The sequence below is a fragment of the Piliocolobus tephrosceles genome, chromosome 11, assembly GCF_002776525.5.
Source record: "Piliocolobus tephrosceles isolate RC106 chromosome 11, ASM277652v3, whole genome shotgun sequence".
Classification (NCBI taxonomy): domain Eukaryota; kingdom Metazoa; phylum Chordata; class Mammalia; order Primates; family Cercopithecidae; genus Piliocolobus; species Piliocolobus tephrosceles.
In genome coordinates, this window is record NC_045444.1 from 96311528 (window position 1) to 96328406 (window position 16879).

General features: G+C 38.7%; 1 protein-coding gene across 3 annotated transcripts in view; it reads left to right on the forward strand.

Annotated features, from left to right (window-relative positions):
• UNC80 (unc-80 homolog, NALCN channel complex subunit) overlaps window positions 1–16879 on the forward strand; it is a 224691-nt gene that overhangs the window by 126670 nt on the left and 81142 nt on the right. For all 3 annotated transcript variants that reach the window (XM_031936430.1, XM_023217231.2, XM_023217223.1), the window contains 5 exons: window positions 2358–2558; window positions 10747–10854; window positions 12017–12155; window positions 15736–15917; window positions 16490–16621. In XM_031936430.1, coding sequence (XP_031792290.1) covers window positions 2358–2558; window positions 10747–10854; window positions 12017–12155; window positions 15736–15917; window positions 16490–16621 — 762 coding nt within the window. The remainder of the gene's footprint in view (window positions 1–2357; window positions 2559–10746; window positions 10855–12016; window positions 12156–15735; window positions 15918–16489; window positions 16622–16879) is intronic.

Below are 16879 nucleotides of genomic sequence, written 5' to 3' on the forward strand. Positions count from 1 at the left end.
TCACATGCTAGAGAAAAACCTTTCATGAAAGAACAGTCAATTAATGGGCCAGACTTCTTCACCATCTAATTTAAGAAATTGCCACAACCACTCCAACCTTCAGCAACCACTTCTCTCTCTCATCAGTCAGCAGCTGTCAATATCAAGACCCTCCACCAGCAAAAAAAAAAAAAAAAATACAACTTGCCAAAGGCTCAAGTGATTGTTAGCATATTTTAGCAATAAAGAATTTTTAATTAAGGTATGTACATTGGTTTTTTAGACATGATGCTATTGCACACCTAATAGACTATGGCATAGTGTAGACATGATTTTTTTTTTTTTTTTTTTGAGACGGAGTCTGGCTCTGTCGCCCAGGCTGGAGTGCAGTGGCCGGATCTCAGCTCACTGCAAGCTCTGCCTCCCGGCTTCACGCCATTCTCCTGCCTCAGCCTCCTGAGTAGCTGGGACTACAGGCGCCCACCACCTCGCCCGGCTAGTTTTTTGTATTTTTTAGTAGAGACGGGGTTTCACCGTGTTAGCCAGGATGGTCTCGATCTCCTGACCTCATGATCCACCCGTCTCGGCCTCCCAAAGTGCTGGGATTACAGGCTTGGGCCACCGCGCCCGGCCTAGACATGATTTTTATATGCACTGGGAAATAGAAAAAGTTGTGTGACTCACTTAAGTGCAACATTTGCTTTATTGTGGTGGTCTGGAACTGAACTTGCAATATCTCCAAGGTATGCCTGTATACGTGTGTGTGTGTGTGTGTGTGTGTGTGTGTGTGTGTGTGTGTATAGTCATCCCTTGATATCCATGGGAATTGGTTCCAGAGCCTCCCATGAATACCAGGATATACAGATGAGCAAGCCCCGATATAAAATGGTATAGTATTTGCATATAAACTATGCATATCCTCCCACATACTCCAAATCATCTCCAGATTACTTACAATGCCTAATACAATGTAAATTCCATATAAGTAGTTATTATACTGTATTGATAATGATTCCCAAAAATGTCTGTGCATATTTAGTAAAAACACAATTTTGGGGGAGATATTTTGGAATATTTTTGATCTGCAGTTGGTTGAATCCACGGATACAGAAACCATGGATATGGAGAGCTGACTTGTGTGTGTGTGGTGTGTGTGTGTGTGTGTATAATATATATATTATATAACATATATATGTGTGTGTGGACAGTGTGGACTTCCTGCAGGAAAGTGTGTGTGTGTGTGTGTGTGTGTGTGTGTGTGTGTGTATACATATACTATATATATACACATGATTAGAGGGGGAATGTATTAATTTTCTAGTACTGCATACAAATTACCACAAACGTAGTAGCTTAAAACAATACACATTTATTATCTTATAGTTTTTATGGGTCAGGAATTCTGGCACAGCTTAGCTAGGTCATCTGCTTTAGGATCTCTGACGTGGCTGCAATCAACGTATTGGCGTTGCCCACATCATCTTGTTTTGTGCTCTCTTTGTGTTCAGTATGGCACACAGTCCCTCACCGGTTAGTTGTCAAGGTGGGAACTATTATAGATTCATGAAGGATGGAAGCATTCAGAAGATACTGTGCACACTATTGACTGACCTTGTGGCTCTGTGTATGCTATTGCCTTTTAAGAAAAGCTCCTTAAGAAGTTCCAAATGCAAGGGCCTTTATTCTTTATCTTAAAATAACCCATATCTTTTAAATCAACTGAATTCCTTTCTGTAATTTTAATGGGAGAATTATAGGAGATGTGAGGATTTGATTTGGATTTAGCTACAAGAGAAGAGCTAGAATGTTCTAAAAGCCAGAGGAAAAATAGCACTTTGCAGAGAGTGGAAATGAGACTGTACAGTAAGTTTCAAGTTCTAGTTGAAGATTATTAGCCAGAGGAGAAGAAGTGGAAATGTTTTCAAGTCCCACATGGGTGGGCTGGCATTAAAGGTGTCCCACAGCTGTCAAAGGCCAGCCAGATCCTCTGGGACAGAATTTCTCACCAGTCTGTGCCCTTCCGTCTGGTTCCTTTCCCAACATAAGAACTGGAAATAAAAAATAGTTTTAAGTTCAGAATCTCCATTTGAGAATATTTGGAAACCATACACTCCACAATAATTGTTTTAAGTTTTTGAAGACCTATTAACCTTTTAATGTTTCAAAGAGATTCTTCTATCAAGTAGGAATGGAGGGAGAACAAAAGGCTGAGTGGATAAAGAACTTTTGTTCTCCTTTGGGAATTATTGGATCATTGCGATTTTAAGACACATCCAGGGAAGCTGACATTCTGACTTCCCAGCTTCCACCCCATAGATATGTTCAGTTTTTCTGTACCCGGGTTGCCTGGCTGAGTCTCAGGAATGTTTGTATTCCAGGTGATGATCTTGCTGTGCAATCAGCAGAGTTTCATCTGCACTCACGTTGACTACTGCCATCCCCACTGCTACCTGCACCACAGCCGCTCCTGTGCCCGATTGGTCAGAGCCATTAAGCTACTCTATGGAGACAGTGTGGACTCCCTGAGGGAAAGCAGCAACATCAGCAATGTGGCTCTCCGGGGCAAGAAACAGAAAGAAGTAAGTAAACAACCACTGAGTGATATTCCAATACTAGGGAACATGATGTCCTAACAATTTCTTCTCTGGAAATAAGAATTTTCAAGCAAATGCTATTGTAACAATCAGGTCTGTGTGCATCTAAACAAAAGCAGAAGAGATGTACAAGAAAGACAAATGTTTTGTCTTTTTGTCCATGAGTAAACATGGAATCTTTCCTCAGGTTTTGTCTTATTCTGTAAATAAATATGAATGCATAGGGATGATGATGATGATGAATAAGTTACTGTGGTAGGTAGAATAATGCCTCTCCCACAGAGATACTCACATCCTAATCTCTGGAAATTGTGAATATCTTCACATGGCAGAAGAGATTTTGCAGATGTGATTGAAAATTTTACAATGGGCAGCGTGTCCTAAATTATCCAGCTGTGCTCGGTGTCATCATAAGGGTCCTTATAAGTGGAAAAAGGAGTCCGAGGGTCAGAGGCAGAGAAGGAAATGTCGTGAGAAAAGCAGAGGTCAGTGCAATGCGGGGCCATGAGCCAAGGATTGCTGGCGGCCTCTAGAAGCTAGAGAAGACAAGGAAATGGATTATCTCCTAGAACCTTCAGAAGCAATCACAGCCCTGCCAATCTGTTTTAGACTTCTGACCTCCAGAATTGTAAGATAATAAATTTGTGTCATTTTAATCTATGAAGATTGTGGTCACTTGTTACAGCAGCAACAGGAAACTAACACAACTATGTACTAAAAAATATGCATAAATGGGCCCACTATTCCCAGCCAAGTAAAAGAGTCATCTAGGTCAAATCAGACTAAAGGAGATTCCTTCAAGAAACTATTACATTTTTCAAGTATTCAGCTGCCCTTTTCTGAAACCTACCCTGAGCAGCTGAGCTGGCAGGAGATGAAGACAGTGACCAGGGCTGCTGTCCTCCTGCCAGGAAAGGCCTGAATTTTCCACCTGCCCCTGAACAGGCATCACAGCCAAGATGCCTGACTGAATGTTGTGGCCACCCTTGCAGCTGCTTTTCCCAAGTGGTTTTGCAAAGAGATTTTTATATAACACCTATTCATTTGAGCAGGCATTTATTATGTGCCCTCTGTTGGCACAATATTAGGCTAGATATTCTGTTGAGAAAAAAGAAAACCTAGAAGCAGAAAATATTTCTAAGGAATTTGCAAACCAGGTTTGGATTGGGGAGGGGGTAAGCAATAATATATACATCAAACAATGAGAGAATATGAGCAATAACAACAAAAATCCACAGTAGAGTTGTGTAGCAGTTTTTTATACCTTAGCACTCACTAAGGGATTTTTTAAATTACAACTTTTTTATTATGAAAGCAATACATGTTCATTGAAGAAATTTTTAATAATACAAAATACTCTAAAATTACATATCTGATATACCTCGTAAGTGTGCAAGTTCATCCTATGGAGTATGATATTTTAGTATTTTTTCTAAATGTATGTGTGAAGATATAAAGTAAGTACATGTCATTGGCAAGTGCCTTTTGATTCTTAAAAACCATTGAAAGAGTTATTTTATCCCCATTTTACAGGTTTTTCAACTGTGGGGGCTCAGAAAGTTGGGATTATTCACAGTTTATATCTATAATGTATTTAGCTAGACTTTAACCTTAGAAATATGAAACATCAGAATCAGGGCTTTTTAAATTAGACTGTCTTGCATTTCATGTTATTCAAATAATACAAATTCTGAGGGGAATGAAGGTGGAGAGTAGATCAGTGTGGAGTACAAATAAACTACTAAATAATGACATAAAAAGAAAAGAAGTAAATATGTTTGTGTGTGCATACATGTATATGTATATAAATCATATATATATTTCAAACGTAAATGACACTGCATTTAAAGAAAATCTATTTTTATTTATGTAAATTCTTTGTTACTATAAAAACTCCCTTAGCTTTAGGTTAAAACCATATACGTTGAAAGTTTCAAAAATACATGAGCCTAAATTATTGATCATTGTTCTCCATAAACACTTCAGAATTTCTTACTGCTATGTTTTTTGCTGGAACTGTGCCTCTAATCTAACATAGCCCAACCCAAACATTCTTTGATCCAACTCAAATGCCATCTCCTCCATGAAACCTTTTTTGAGTCTTCAAGTGTTAAGCACAGGGCCTACTGCAGATGGACACTTGATGTTATTTTCCTTACTTTCTTCTTCAACTAAATTATAGTGGTATTTTACTCATGTTTTCTCATTCTTTCAATCATTCATCCAGCCATCCAGCCAGCCAGCCAGCCATTCATTTATTCAACAAACTTTTAAAGAACGTGTAGATCATACTGAGCCCATACTTTGCACTGGGTACAATAATGGGCAAAAAAAAAAAAAAAAAAAAATACAGTTTGTACTCTCATATACTGCACATAATCTAGTCCAAGACAGACATTGATCAAATAAACTTCCCAAAGTGATGTAAAATTGCATCTGCAATAAGTGAAATAATGGACAGCTACCCCATGCTGAGAGAGCTTATGAATGAGGCTTTGGTCTTGTAGGGAAAAATAAAAGACAGCCTTTCCAATAAAGTGACAGGTGAGCTTTGACTAAAGGATGCATAGACGTTAAGTGGATACAGATTTTCCAACCAGAGAGAAGAGGTGAGTATGAAGGGCCATGACTGGAGCACAGAGGACTGTGGTGCATGATGAAGCTGCACAGGCAGCTCGAGACCAGACCTTCTGGGATCGTGGGAAGGCTTTCATTTTACCCTGTGAGCAGTGACATGTTCTTCCACTTAATAAGCTTTTTGAGAACTGAGGAAGTCTTTCACATTTTGTATCCTGCATGATAACCTGACAGAGTACTCACTTATATAATAATAGAGCGGTCATTAATATTAAGTGAGTGAGTAGAGCTATAGTCCTAGGGTGTTTCATGAGTGCCCTCCACTCTGCCTCAACCAGGCCACTGGCCTGAAGCAGTAGAAAAGGCTTACCAACCTTCTGCTATTGCTTACATTTCTGAAAAGGAAAGGGAAAGTAAGGCATGAATAAGTGGCTTCTAACTTTAACACTTTGAAATTAGTCATTCAGGTAGAGAGCTGAAAAGATGAATTGACTCTTCTGTGATAAACATTTTATTTCGAAAATGCTAGCCTCCTCCACAAGCTCTTTGCTTTCTGTCATGGCACTTTTCATTTGCCTGTTGTGAATCTGCCAGATAAATGAACAATGCCCACATTCCCAGATGAGAAATGAAAACAGAGTAGGCAATAAAGCAAGAGTAAAAGCAGTATTCTGATTAGAATCGTGTCTTATGAGCAATTGGTATTTCATTCCTGTTTTCTTTTTAATTGGTTTTTTTATGGCAGAGTATATTTGTGGCAGCTAGTACATTTTGTAACCCATCTAATTCTGATCGATTTGCTAATCTACATTTCAATGCTCAGGGACTGTACAATCTGTTAGTCTATTTTAGTGTACTTCCAAACTTGAGGGTTTTAAAAAAATAAACTGTCAGTCTACATGTATATATCACCTTTACCAAAGAATTCTGAGATTTTTCCTCTATGTCTGTACTTTGTCCAAAGCTATGTTATAAGTGGAGTAAATGTTTAATTAATGCTTGCTAATTTAAAAAAGGAGTAGATTAAATTTTTCACCTTTCAACCAAAAAGGAGGGGGAAACAAATTGTGATACATGCTCACAAAAATAAAGGACACAGTGTGGGTAAATTCCATAAAGCAAACTCCAGTGCCAATGTCAAGAGGTCAACTGACTTCCTGCAGAACCAACATTTTTCCTAAAGCTGTCTATGAACAACATTATTGTAAGGCCAGGACCAGGCCCTGGGTCTTAATTTAATGGGCCAGGATGACTGTCCACCATAACTTACATAATTCCTGTGTTAAAGGTGTATGAGGCACAAAGAGTCTAGGTTACCTTTTGGGAAATATTGCATTTCTGCTGGCATAACCTTCTTCCCAGAAACATGAGGAAATTCCTTTCTCAGAGAGCCCAGTAGGCTGACTTCAATTTCCCCAAATTTTAAACATCTTGTTATAGTGTTACAATTATTTTAGAATTAAAGAAGAAATATATAAATACTTTGTTATTTCCACACTGAGTCCTCCTTCGTGCATGCATTTCCTTTTCTATTTATCTTGACTTTTCATTTGTTTACTTGTTTGTCGTCTGTCTTTCCTACACTTCTCTAGGAGTGCAGGTACCTACTCCAGAAGTTAGTCTAGTTCCTGGCATATGGTTAAATCAAAAACTGTTCTTGAATTATTCAGTGAATAGGCAAAATTTTATTTAAAACCATTATTATTCCTCTCTAGTCAATAGTCTTGTTGTAAGGAACAAAAGATTGAACTTACTCAAACAATTAGGGAGATTCTTCAAAGGATACAGTAGAATCTCATGAAACTAGGGACAGAAAAAGAATCAGCTAAGCCTCAGGGCAATGAGAACCAAAGCTGCTGTCCATTTCAGGGTGAACGTAGTCTTTCATCTCAGCTTCTTTCTGCATCGTCTCCATCTGCACTAACATTCTATCCCCTGTCCGCTCCTGTTGCTGTATTCATCTTTTATGTAGACTGAAAATTTCAAGATGGCATCATTATTTTTCTGCACAGCAACCATCACTAAATGATTCAGACTCTGTTCCTCTTAATTCCCTAGGACAGGAATTTGAGGGGGCCATCTCCTCCTCTTTTAGGCCAAACACCACAAGTGATAAATCCTTAGCCAGTCAAAAAATTGGTTTTGCATTGGTAATCTAATCAAAAGTGGTCAGGATGCGGAGAGGAGTCACAGAGTCAACTAGGATGGATTTTTCTAAGACAGATACATAGGAAAAAATGACATTGGTCCAAGTTTTACACTATCCCATAGCAAGGATTCCCAAGTATCCCTGATAGATCATGAGGCTGCATAACTGCCTCCCACTGAACACAGCTCCCTCCGGTAGAACCACCTCAACAATGACTGAGTAGAGGAATTCATCACTAATTTATCAATACCAAAGGACAGAATTTATCACTAATCTCTATTTATTGCTAATAGAGGCATCTACTAGTGATCCTTTGAAGAATTTGAGATTTCACTGGACTGCAAGATGCACATAGTGGTTGAAACACATCAAGCAGGGAACTGTAGAGAAACTCAAGACTAGCAACCCAAGACCAAAGGACAGAATTTGTCACTATTGTTTCCAGAATTTATCTCTATTCTGTCCTTTGGTCTTGGATTGCTAGTCTTGAGTTTCTCTGCAGATCCCTGCTTGATGTGTCATTTCAACCACTAGGTGCATCTTATAGTCCAGTGAAATCTCTAACTTTTCAAAGGACCACTGGCAGATGCCTTTGGAACTAGTCTCCTGCTCCTTCCAGTGGTCTGAGTTAGGAGTCACAACAATAGAGGGACTTTAAGACCTTTACAAGAGTGTACCCAAGTACCCATCACACATGTACCCCCATCTCTGTGATATCTATCTTCTAATCAAGTCATTAAAAAAGAGTTACCAGCATATCACCTTGATGTGAAAGCCCTTCCAGCTTCCTTCCTTTTCCACTAAAACAAGCACCCTAAGTATCATGAGGCCACCAGAACACACCATGCTTCCTAAGACAACATGGTAGGATATTAAATACTTGAGGAGCTTGACTTATACTTTCTGTTCCTAGTAGGCAGAAGCACAGAGTATCAGGGACAAATATAAATGCTCATCTTTGTGTGTGTGTGTGTGTGTGTGTGTGTGTGTGTGTGTGTGTGTGTGCTGAGTATTTTCCTGTATCTACCTGGTTAAAATTCCTGTAATTTAATCAAGAAGTATTGTTCAAAAGAATTCCTGGAGACAAAATGTCCAACCAAAAGAGAAAGTGGTAAAATGTTTGCAAATTTTAAGAATTATATTTTTAAATAATTGTAATGAAAAAATACTCATTATAAAATCATAGTAAAATGAATCATTTAAAATTATGTGCCACACATAACATCATCACAGTTGTGCTAAGATGCATGGGGGAAAAGGCTGAAAAGAAACTAGTAATGGCTATCATTGGGTTGTGGATTGTATTCGTCTGTTCTCATGCTGCTATGAAGAAATACCCTAGACTGGGTAATTTATAATGGAAAGAGGCTTAATTGACTCACAGTTCCTCATGGCTGGGAAGGCCTCAGGAAACTTACAATCATGGGGGAAGGCAGCCCTTCACAGGGCAGCAGGAGAGAGAATGAGTGCAAGCAGGGGGAATGCCAGAAGCTTATGAAATCATCAGCTCAGATGGGCATGGTGGCTCACTCCTGTAATCCCAGCACTTTGGGAGGCTGAGGCGGGCGGATCACAAGGTCAGGAGTTCGACACCAGCCAGGCCAATATGGTGAAACCCCATCTCTAAAAATACAAAAATTAGCCAGCTGTGATGGTGGTGCCTGGAGTCCCAGCTACTCAGTAGGCTGAGGCAGGAGAATTGCTTGAACTCAGGAGGCAGAGGTTGCAGTGAGCCGAGATCATGCCACTGCACTCCAGCCTGGGCGACAAAGCAAGACTCCATCTCAAAACCAAACAAACAAACAAAAACAAAAACAAAACAAAACATCATCAACTTGCATGAGACACACTCATTATCACAAAAACAGTAGGGGAGGAAACACGCCCATGATCCAATTACTTCCCACCGGGTTTCTCCCATGGCACATGGGGATTATGGGAACTGATGAGATTTGGGCGGGGACACAGCTAAAACACGTCAGGAATTACTGAGACTTTTGTTTTCTTCATAATTTTTCTTTCTTTTTCAGATACGCTCCAATGTACATTTATTATTTTATAAGTATAAAGAATAAAACAGAGAGATACCAGTTTTTAGTATCTTGACTCTTTTGCAAGGATCAGATACACCTGTACATTAGTACGGAAAACTATTGCTATATATGATTTTAGAACAGTTTTCAAATTATATAAAACGGGCATGCTATTTATGCTATATATTGCTTTCACACTCACAGGGGAAAAAAGCAAAGCAATAGTTATCTCTCTGAATAGTATGTGTTCCCACGTCTGCACCTCCATGATTTTTCCTTTAGAAAGCTCAGCAAGAGCTCTGATGCGCTTGTTTTCAAGTAGGTTCATTTTAAAAGTTGATTCTATACTTGTCACATAATAGATGCATTTTCTTGGGTCTTTTTGTCAGAGTTTTGAAAGACTTTCTTGGAATATCCATGCACTGTTAGATTTGCCTTTTCTTTCAAAATATCTTTATCCATAACACTATGAAGCTCTGTTCAAAAATTCTTAAGAAGTTCAGTTTTTTTTTTTCCTTGGCTAGAGGGAGAAAGTGTTTCATTGACATGGCTCTGGAAAAACAAATGAGCATTTATTCCATGTGAGGAGAACCATTCCCTCTCTGCACAGCCTGGAGTGCAAAAATAGGAAGAATCGGGACTCTGGATAAATAAGCCTGCCTTCGTTAGGTTCAATCCTTCTCCCAGCTGCACTGTTCAGTCCATCTCTTGGCATTGAGGGAATTAGAGGAAGAAATTGTCTTATCCATTCTTATGTAGGTGAATCACCTGGTTGAGGAAACAATTTCTAAGAAGAGCTGTTGCCTCTTACAGAAGAGTATGGTTTTTGAAAAGAAATCATTTTACCTGTACAACTAGGTCCTTGATAATGGATACTATGAACTCATACTTCCTTGACGAGTCCTGTATTTGACCTTTAACTTCCTAACACTTCTCTGTGAAATATGTTCTCTCTTTTATGACCAACTCGTTCAACTTGTAGCATCCAACCCTGTGAAGGGATTATTGGATAGAGTAGATTTTGTCTCATTTAATATTTTAAACGATTTGTGTTTTTCTTGATGAAATATAATTAGCCCTGAAATGGAAATGGGGAGATCCTTGTCCTTTCCCTTTTCTGCTAATAACTAGCTTTGCAATTCAGTCAAGTTCTCCACCTCTCCGGATCCCAGTTTCCTTAAAGGTCAAAGAGGACTTCATTACTCAATATCTCTAAGCTATTTTTTTATTATAAAATTAACTGGTTTCATAAATAAACTACTTTTATAAATTTTAGAAAATGTAGACCCATCAAAAGGCCTTTAATTATCCCTTCCACTAGAAGATGGTTGCCTGGAGAACTGCGGAGACATACAGCACTGTTGGGTTTTTAGAAAACACACTACTCTTCTTTATATATCCCTGTTCTTTTCAGTGCTCAGATAAGTCATGCCTGAGGACACCTTCTCTAAAGAAGAGAGTTTCAGATGCCAATCTGGAAGGAAAAAAAGATTCCGGAATGCTGAAGTACATCAGACTTCAGGTATTGGCACCTGGATCAGAAGGATTCATGGAACTTTTAAAAGGGAGGGGACTCCAGGCAGCCTATTTACTAATGTTTGGGACATACAGCGTCAGTTGGTACAGTGTTGACATAAAGCCCCTTCAGTTGGTGAGCAAGAGTGCCACCAAGTGTGCAAGAAAAAAAATCTCTTCTTGCTACATAACCAGCTTTCACAGGCAAGGCTTGGGAACTTGGTTCGAACCACAGCTCTCCCCACTGTCCTCACTGCAGGAGAGCTAACTTCCCACATGTGCGTAACAGCGACACTTACGGGTTTTGGAATTAGACAGTCTGGGTTCATATCCCATGTCTGCTGCTCTGGCTCTGGGACCTTGGGCAAGTTATTTAATTTCTCTTGGTCTTAGTCACCTTGTTTATAAAATGGGGGTTACAACACTAGACCTCTCCCAAGGAATTACTGCATGGATTAAAGAAAATGGTACATGTACCAACTTATCCAGTGCTTGACACATTGTTATGTTATTATTACAACATAAACTCTAAATCATTATCTCCCCCCCCCCCCCCAACAAAAAACTGTTTATATTTTCCTGGAATGTGAAATGATGATGACTTGTCTGGAACCTACATTTGTCATCTAAATTGTCAGAAATAATGGATTAAATAGGATTTTGTGGGTTAATCTGGGGCAATAACCACAATGTATTATGTATTTCGAAGGGAAATGTCATGCATGTTCACACTGGCTCAGTTAACTTTCCAAATGGGCTTTTTCATGAGTTACAGGCTGCTTATAGTTTTCAGTGGAAATCTACTATTAGGAATGAAAAGAGGAGCCTTTAAAAATCTATCAAGACTTTTAACACAAAGATGTATTTCCTGGGTCCTTTCTTTTCTCGTAGGGTTGTACTCAATCTATGGTTTACTCCTTGATGGTTGTAAAGCAATTTTTTGGTGAAAACATCATAAAATTAGTGTTTTTTTTTTTCTAATTATGCTTCAGTTAATAAGGTATAAAGCTTATCATATGTGTTGTCAGCTAAATATGCTCCCATTTTAGAAAGTATTTTAAGGTCACTTTAGGCAAGCAGAGAGAGGGGAAGTGGCTTTTAAATTTCAAGAGAAGTGCAGTATTCACTGTCTTAAAAAATTTTTAAACATGATTTCCATCTTTTCCCAGGTGATGAGCTTGTCGCCTGCTCCCTTATCTCTGTTAATCAAGGCAGCACCAATTCTGACAGAGGAGATGTATGGAGACATCCAGCCAGCTGCCTGGGAGCTCCTGCTCAGCATGGATGAGCACATGGCAGGGGCAGCAGGTAAATAAAGACCACCTGGAACCCTGCGCCTGCTATCACTGCCATTACTGATCCAAGTGTTTAAATAAGAGAGAGGCGCTTTCATTCTATTTTTGCTCCTAGGTCAAGTTAATGGCATTTGCTGTAACTGTAGACTCTAGAGCTGTGTGCTATAGGAAGGTAGACCCAGGGTTTGTGTGCTCCCTTCCAGTTTCACCATATGGTCTGCACCAAAGCATATGTCTCTCTCAGGGTGTTACCAAATTATAGAGAATGATTTTCCCCAGATCCTGCACTTTCACTATATTTCACAAGAGACAAAATTATTTTTTGTGTCCTCTCCTAGATTTAACATGCACCACCATAATTAACTTTATCAAATCTTATGTGAGTAATGTTCTGTGTCCAAAAGGTAATATCGAAGCAAATGTGTTAAAATTTAAGTGATTTGTCCAAGGCCACATAGTTAGATAGTGGTAGAGGCAAAATGTGTATTCTTCACTTTTCCACTTTTTGTACAGATCCCTAAATTTGTATGTGGTTATTTTAATTTCAAAATACACGTGATAAAAATTCAAGTAATACAAAATTGTACGAAGTTGAAAGTATTGCCCTCTCTCCTGTGACCCACTCCGCTCTCCCCATTCCCCAGCCCCCTTGCCCCTTCCCCTGCCATTCCTTTCCCCAGAGGCAACAATTTTTAAGTTTCTCAGGAATCCTTCTAGGGTAAACTATGTGTAGATATATATATATACACACACACACACACACATATGTATTATATATGTAAGTTATATGTTGCATGTTTTGTTTTTCATGCAAATGGGACATGCTGTAAGTGCACTTTGAATTTTTTCATTTATATCTAGGAGACTGCTTTTAAATATCAGTTTATAGTTTTACCTCTTTTTAATGGCTACAAAATATTCCACTGAATGAATAGACATATCATAATTTATTTAACCAAGACCTATTGATGAAAATTTAGGTGGAGTCCAGCCTTTTGCTCTTTTATACCACACTGCAATAAATATCTTGGTAAAATATCTGTGTTCACATTAAAGCTTAGGTTTTTGCTTCTCAGAGAGTGCTATGGGAGTTCAGGGAATGGCACACTTCCCAAATGTGGGATAGTCATGGAAACTTCCATGGAAAATATAAACAGGTGGACTGGGCTTTAAAGAACACCTAGAAGTTAGCCAGGCGGGGAAAATGGTGGGTGCAAAACTGGGTGAATGTGGAAGTGCACTGGGCTTTTTGGAAAGCCTGAGGAGACTGAAGACTAGCATGGCTTTTGTAGAGGGGTCATGAGTGCATAATATTAGAAAGGTGAGTGGGACTCAGCTTGTAACTGGCTTTGAATATCAGGCTTATGACTGTGGACCTTGCACTGAATTGTGAAAAACCAGTCGTGGCTTCTGAGCCATAGAGCAATCTTGTATACAGAGTGTGAATTGTTACTAAGTTTGATACTGCAGCAATATGTGGAATACTTTGGTTTTAAAAATAGTGTTTTGTTATAGAGGAAGGATGAAGAGAAGTTGGCTAATGGGTACAAACGTACAGTTAGGAATAAGTCCTAATGTTCAAAAGCATAGTAGTGTGACTATCAGTAGTGTGACTATCAGGAACAACAAAGTATTGTGTATTTCAAAATAGCTAGAAGACAGGACTTGAAATGTTTCCAACACATGGAAACAGTAAGTACTCGAGGTGGTGGGTATTTTAAATACTCTGACTTGATCATTACAATCTATGCATATAATGAAATTACCACATGTACTCTATGTGTACAAATATTATGTACATATTTGTAAAATAAATTTTTAAAATTTTTTCCAAAAAATAGTAATTTTTAGATGAAGGAGAGTTGGTAATATATGGTTGGTGACATGACACTGAAACTAAAGAGGAAGGCCAAAGTTAGAGGTAAACTTGGGGAACAAGTTGATATACATGACAGCTGAAATAATGAGAGTAGATGGGCTCTCTGGGAGAGGGTCAGTGAGAAGAAAGAGATGAGGAATGACCACTAAGCCACTGGTCTTCTCCACATCTAGAGGACCAAAGGAAGAAGCCCAGCTAGAAAAAGTGATGAGAAAAGTACACAACTCAAATAATCTCAAGCTGTGGAAGCAAAGGAATATAGTTCTTCAAGGAGATTGTTATGAAGGTATTAAAAACTGAAAGGAAACAACTGCTATAAAAATACCTTTGGATCTGAGGATTCGTGAGCATTACAAGAAAACTTTTTCATGAGATTAAGACGGAACTCTGCAGTGACTTAAAGAATGAGCCTAATGTTTAAAAATTGAGGCAGGGTAGAGTACATTTTAAAGAAAAGCAAAGAAAGGAGAAAGAGTGGAGATTTAAGCACCTAGTAGGCTAAAGGAAAGTATTATCAAAAGATAGTGATTACAATAACTTGCATTTGTCATAGAACTGGATCATATTCATTATCTTATTGATAAACCATTCTATAGATGAGCCAACTTGAGTCAGATAATTGAAAGGACGTATCTAAGTTCACACAGCTCAAAGGGCAAGGACAGCAAACCCAGATTTTCTGACTGCAGAGATAGATGCCCTTCCCGTTACAACTATATTGTCTCTATTTTTAAAAAACAACATGCTTTAGAAATGTGTTGTACTTTTCACTACACAAAACACTTTCTTATATATTCTTTTATTTTTTTCTAAAAACAACTTTGGAAGCAGGTATTAGTATTATTATTGTTCTAAAAGGTATTAGTATTATCATTATCACTATTGTTCTTCTGGGAGGTTTACCAATAAAGAAAATCAGAAGCAAAGAGAAGTTAAGAGGATTGCCCAAGATCTTCTGGCAGGGAAGTATCAGAACTACTAGGATTTAACCCCACTGCTTCTAGCACAGCTGCCTAAGCTCATTGTTACGCTCTGTGAAAGAGAACATGAGAGATTCATGACATAATCATGTAGGGTATGTTTTTATAACTGCCACTGGCTCCTCTATCTGTATTATAAAGTTTATTTATAAAGCTCATTATTCATTAGCTTTATAACTTATCATGGAACTTGGCCTTTCACTTACTGATATTTGGCTTTTCACAAAAATTTTTCGTGGTATTATGACTCATTAAATCTCTTTTGGCTTCTCAACCTCTTCTATCTCTGGGAAGGATATATGTTTCTAATAGAGTCTATGATGTGGAATTTTAAAACTGTAGCCAATGTAACTGAGGTAGTTTTTAAAGGATAACTTTATTTATTGTCCTTGGGTTACTAAGAGATGACTCTAGCCATCTCCTAAAAATCATGCTTCAAGATGTACTTTTCTTATTTCATTTGCTTCCTCTGGCATTCGCTTTTCACTGTGAGTCAAAGGAAACTTTGCTTAGCGTGAGTGACTCCACTGAAATGTCATGTTGTTGCTGCCCTCGCACCAGCTATTGGAAGGCTGTGGGTGGTACAAAGGTTTGCTTTTGCCAGTGCTGGTAGCCGAGCTCCATATAGCTCAGGAGTCATTTTCACAAGATAGAAGCAGTTTCCACCTCTCCCCAACCCCGGGAACTAAGCAGCATTTTAAAAGCATAGCTGATGAAATATTGACTGTCTCCAGCTGCCATGTTCCTGCTGTGTGCAGTGAAGGTGCCTGAGGCCGTATCCGACATGCTGATGTCAGAGTTCCACCACCCAGAGACCGTGCAGAGGCTGAATGCTGTCCTCAAGTTCCACACGCTCTGGCGGTTTCGCTACCAGGTCTGGCCCCGGATGGAGGAAGGAGCACAGCAGATTTTTAAGGTGAGGGATACTTCTCACAGAGGAGTTACATTAGCAAACCCAAACCATGGTTTATTTAAACCCTTGAACCTCAGAGTCACAGTGTGTGGCCAAAGATATTCTAATATTTTCTCTCTGATTATATAAGTAACCCTAACATACATGAATGTATTCCTACTGTTAAAAAATTAAAACACAGAAGAATATAGAGTAAGAAAATCAAGTCTCTGTAAACCTCAAAATCTCACCAGCATTCCCAGAGGTAAGCATATGAAAGTCTGGGGAATTATCTTCTAATCATTTTGCTATATATAAACTTACAGGTGTGTTTTGGAGGATGGGTGATAAACTCAAATAGAGATCATTTGATTGAAAGCCTTTAATGAATTAGTAAACTGAGGCCCAGACAGGTTCATCCTGTGCTCTGTAACAGAAAATCTTGGCAAAGAGCCCTTTTCTAAAATTCTTGCACATTCTGTGCGAAGTCACTTGGATCCTTAACACTTCCTAAGACAGATTGTGTCATTATTATACCTCAGTCTCATTCTAGCTTATATTCCCTCTCACCTAATTTTTCTGATGTCAACTAACAGATTCCGCCTCCCAGTATCAATTTCACTCTTCCCTCGCCGGTACTTGGAATGCCATCCGTCCCAATGTTTGACCCTCCCTGGGTTCCTCAGTGCAGCGGGAGTGTGCAGGACCCCATTAATGAAGACCAGTCTGTGAGTAACACACATTTCCATTCCAATATCTCCAGGTTCCATGGTGTACATGTAAAAGAGAACAATTCATGTTTGCGGTAATTTGTTCATTCTCATCGTAAGAATGTAATGATAACACAGAAACTTAGCACAAAAAGTCTTTGTCTTTGTGAATATAATAGAGGGAATAATATCCAGTAGTGAGCACTTACAGATCTAAAAAAAAAAAAAAAAAAAAAAAGTCTTGTTTTATAATCAAAGCAGAAGCCACCTTTTAAA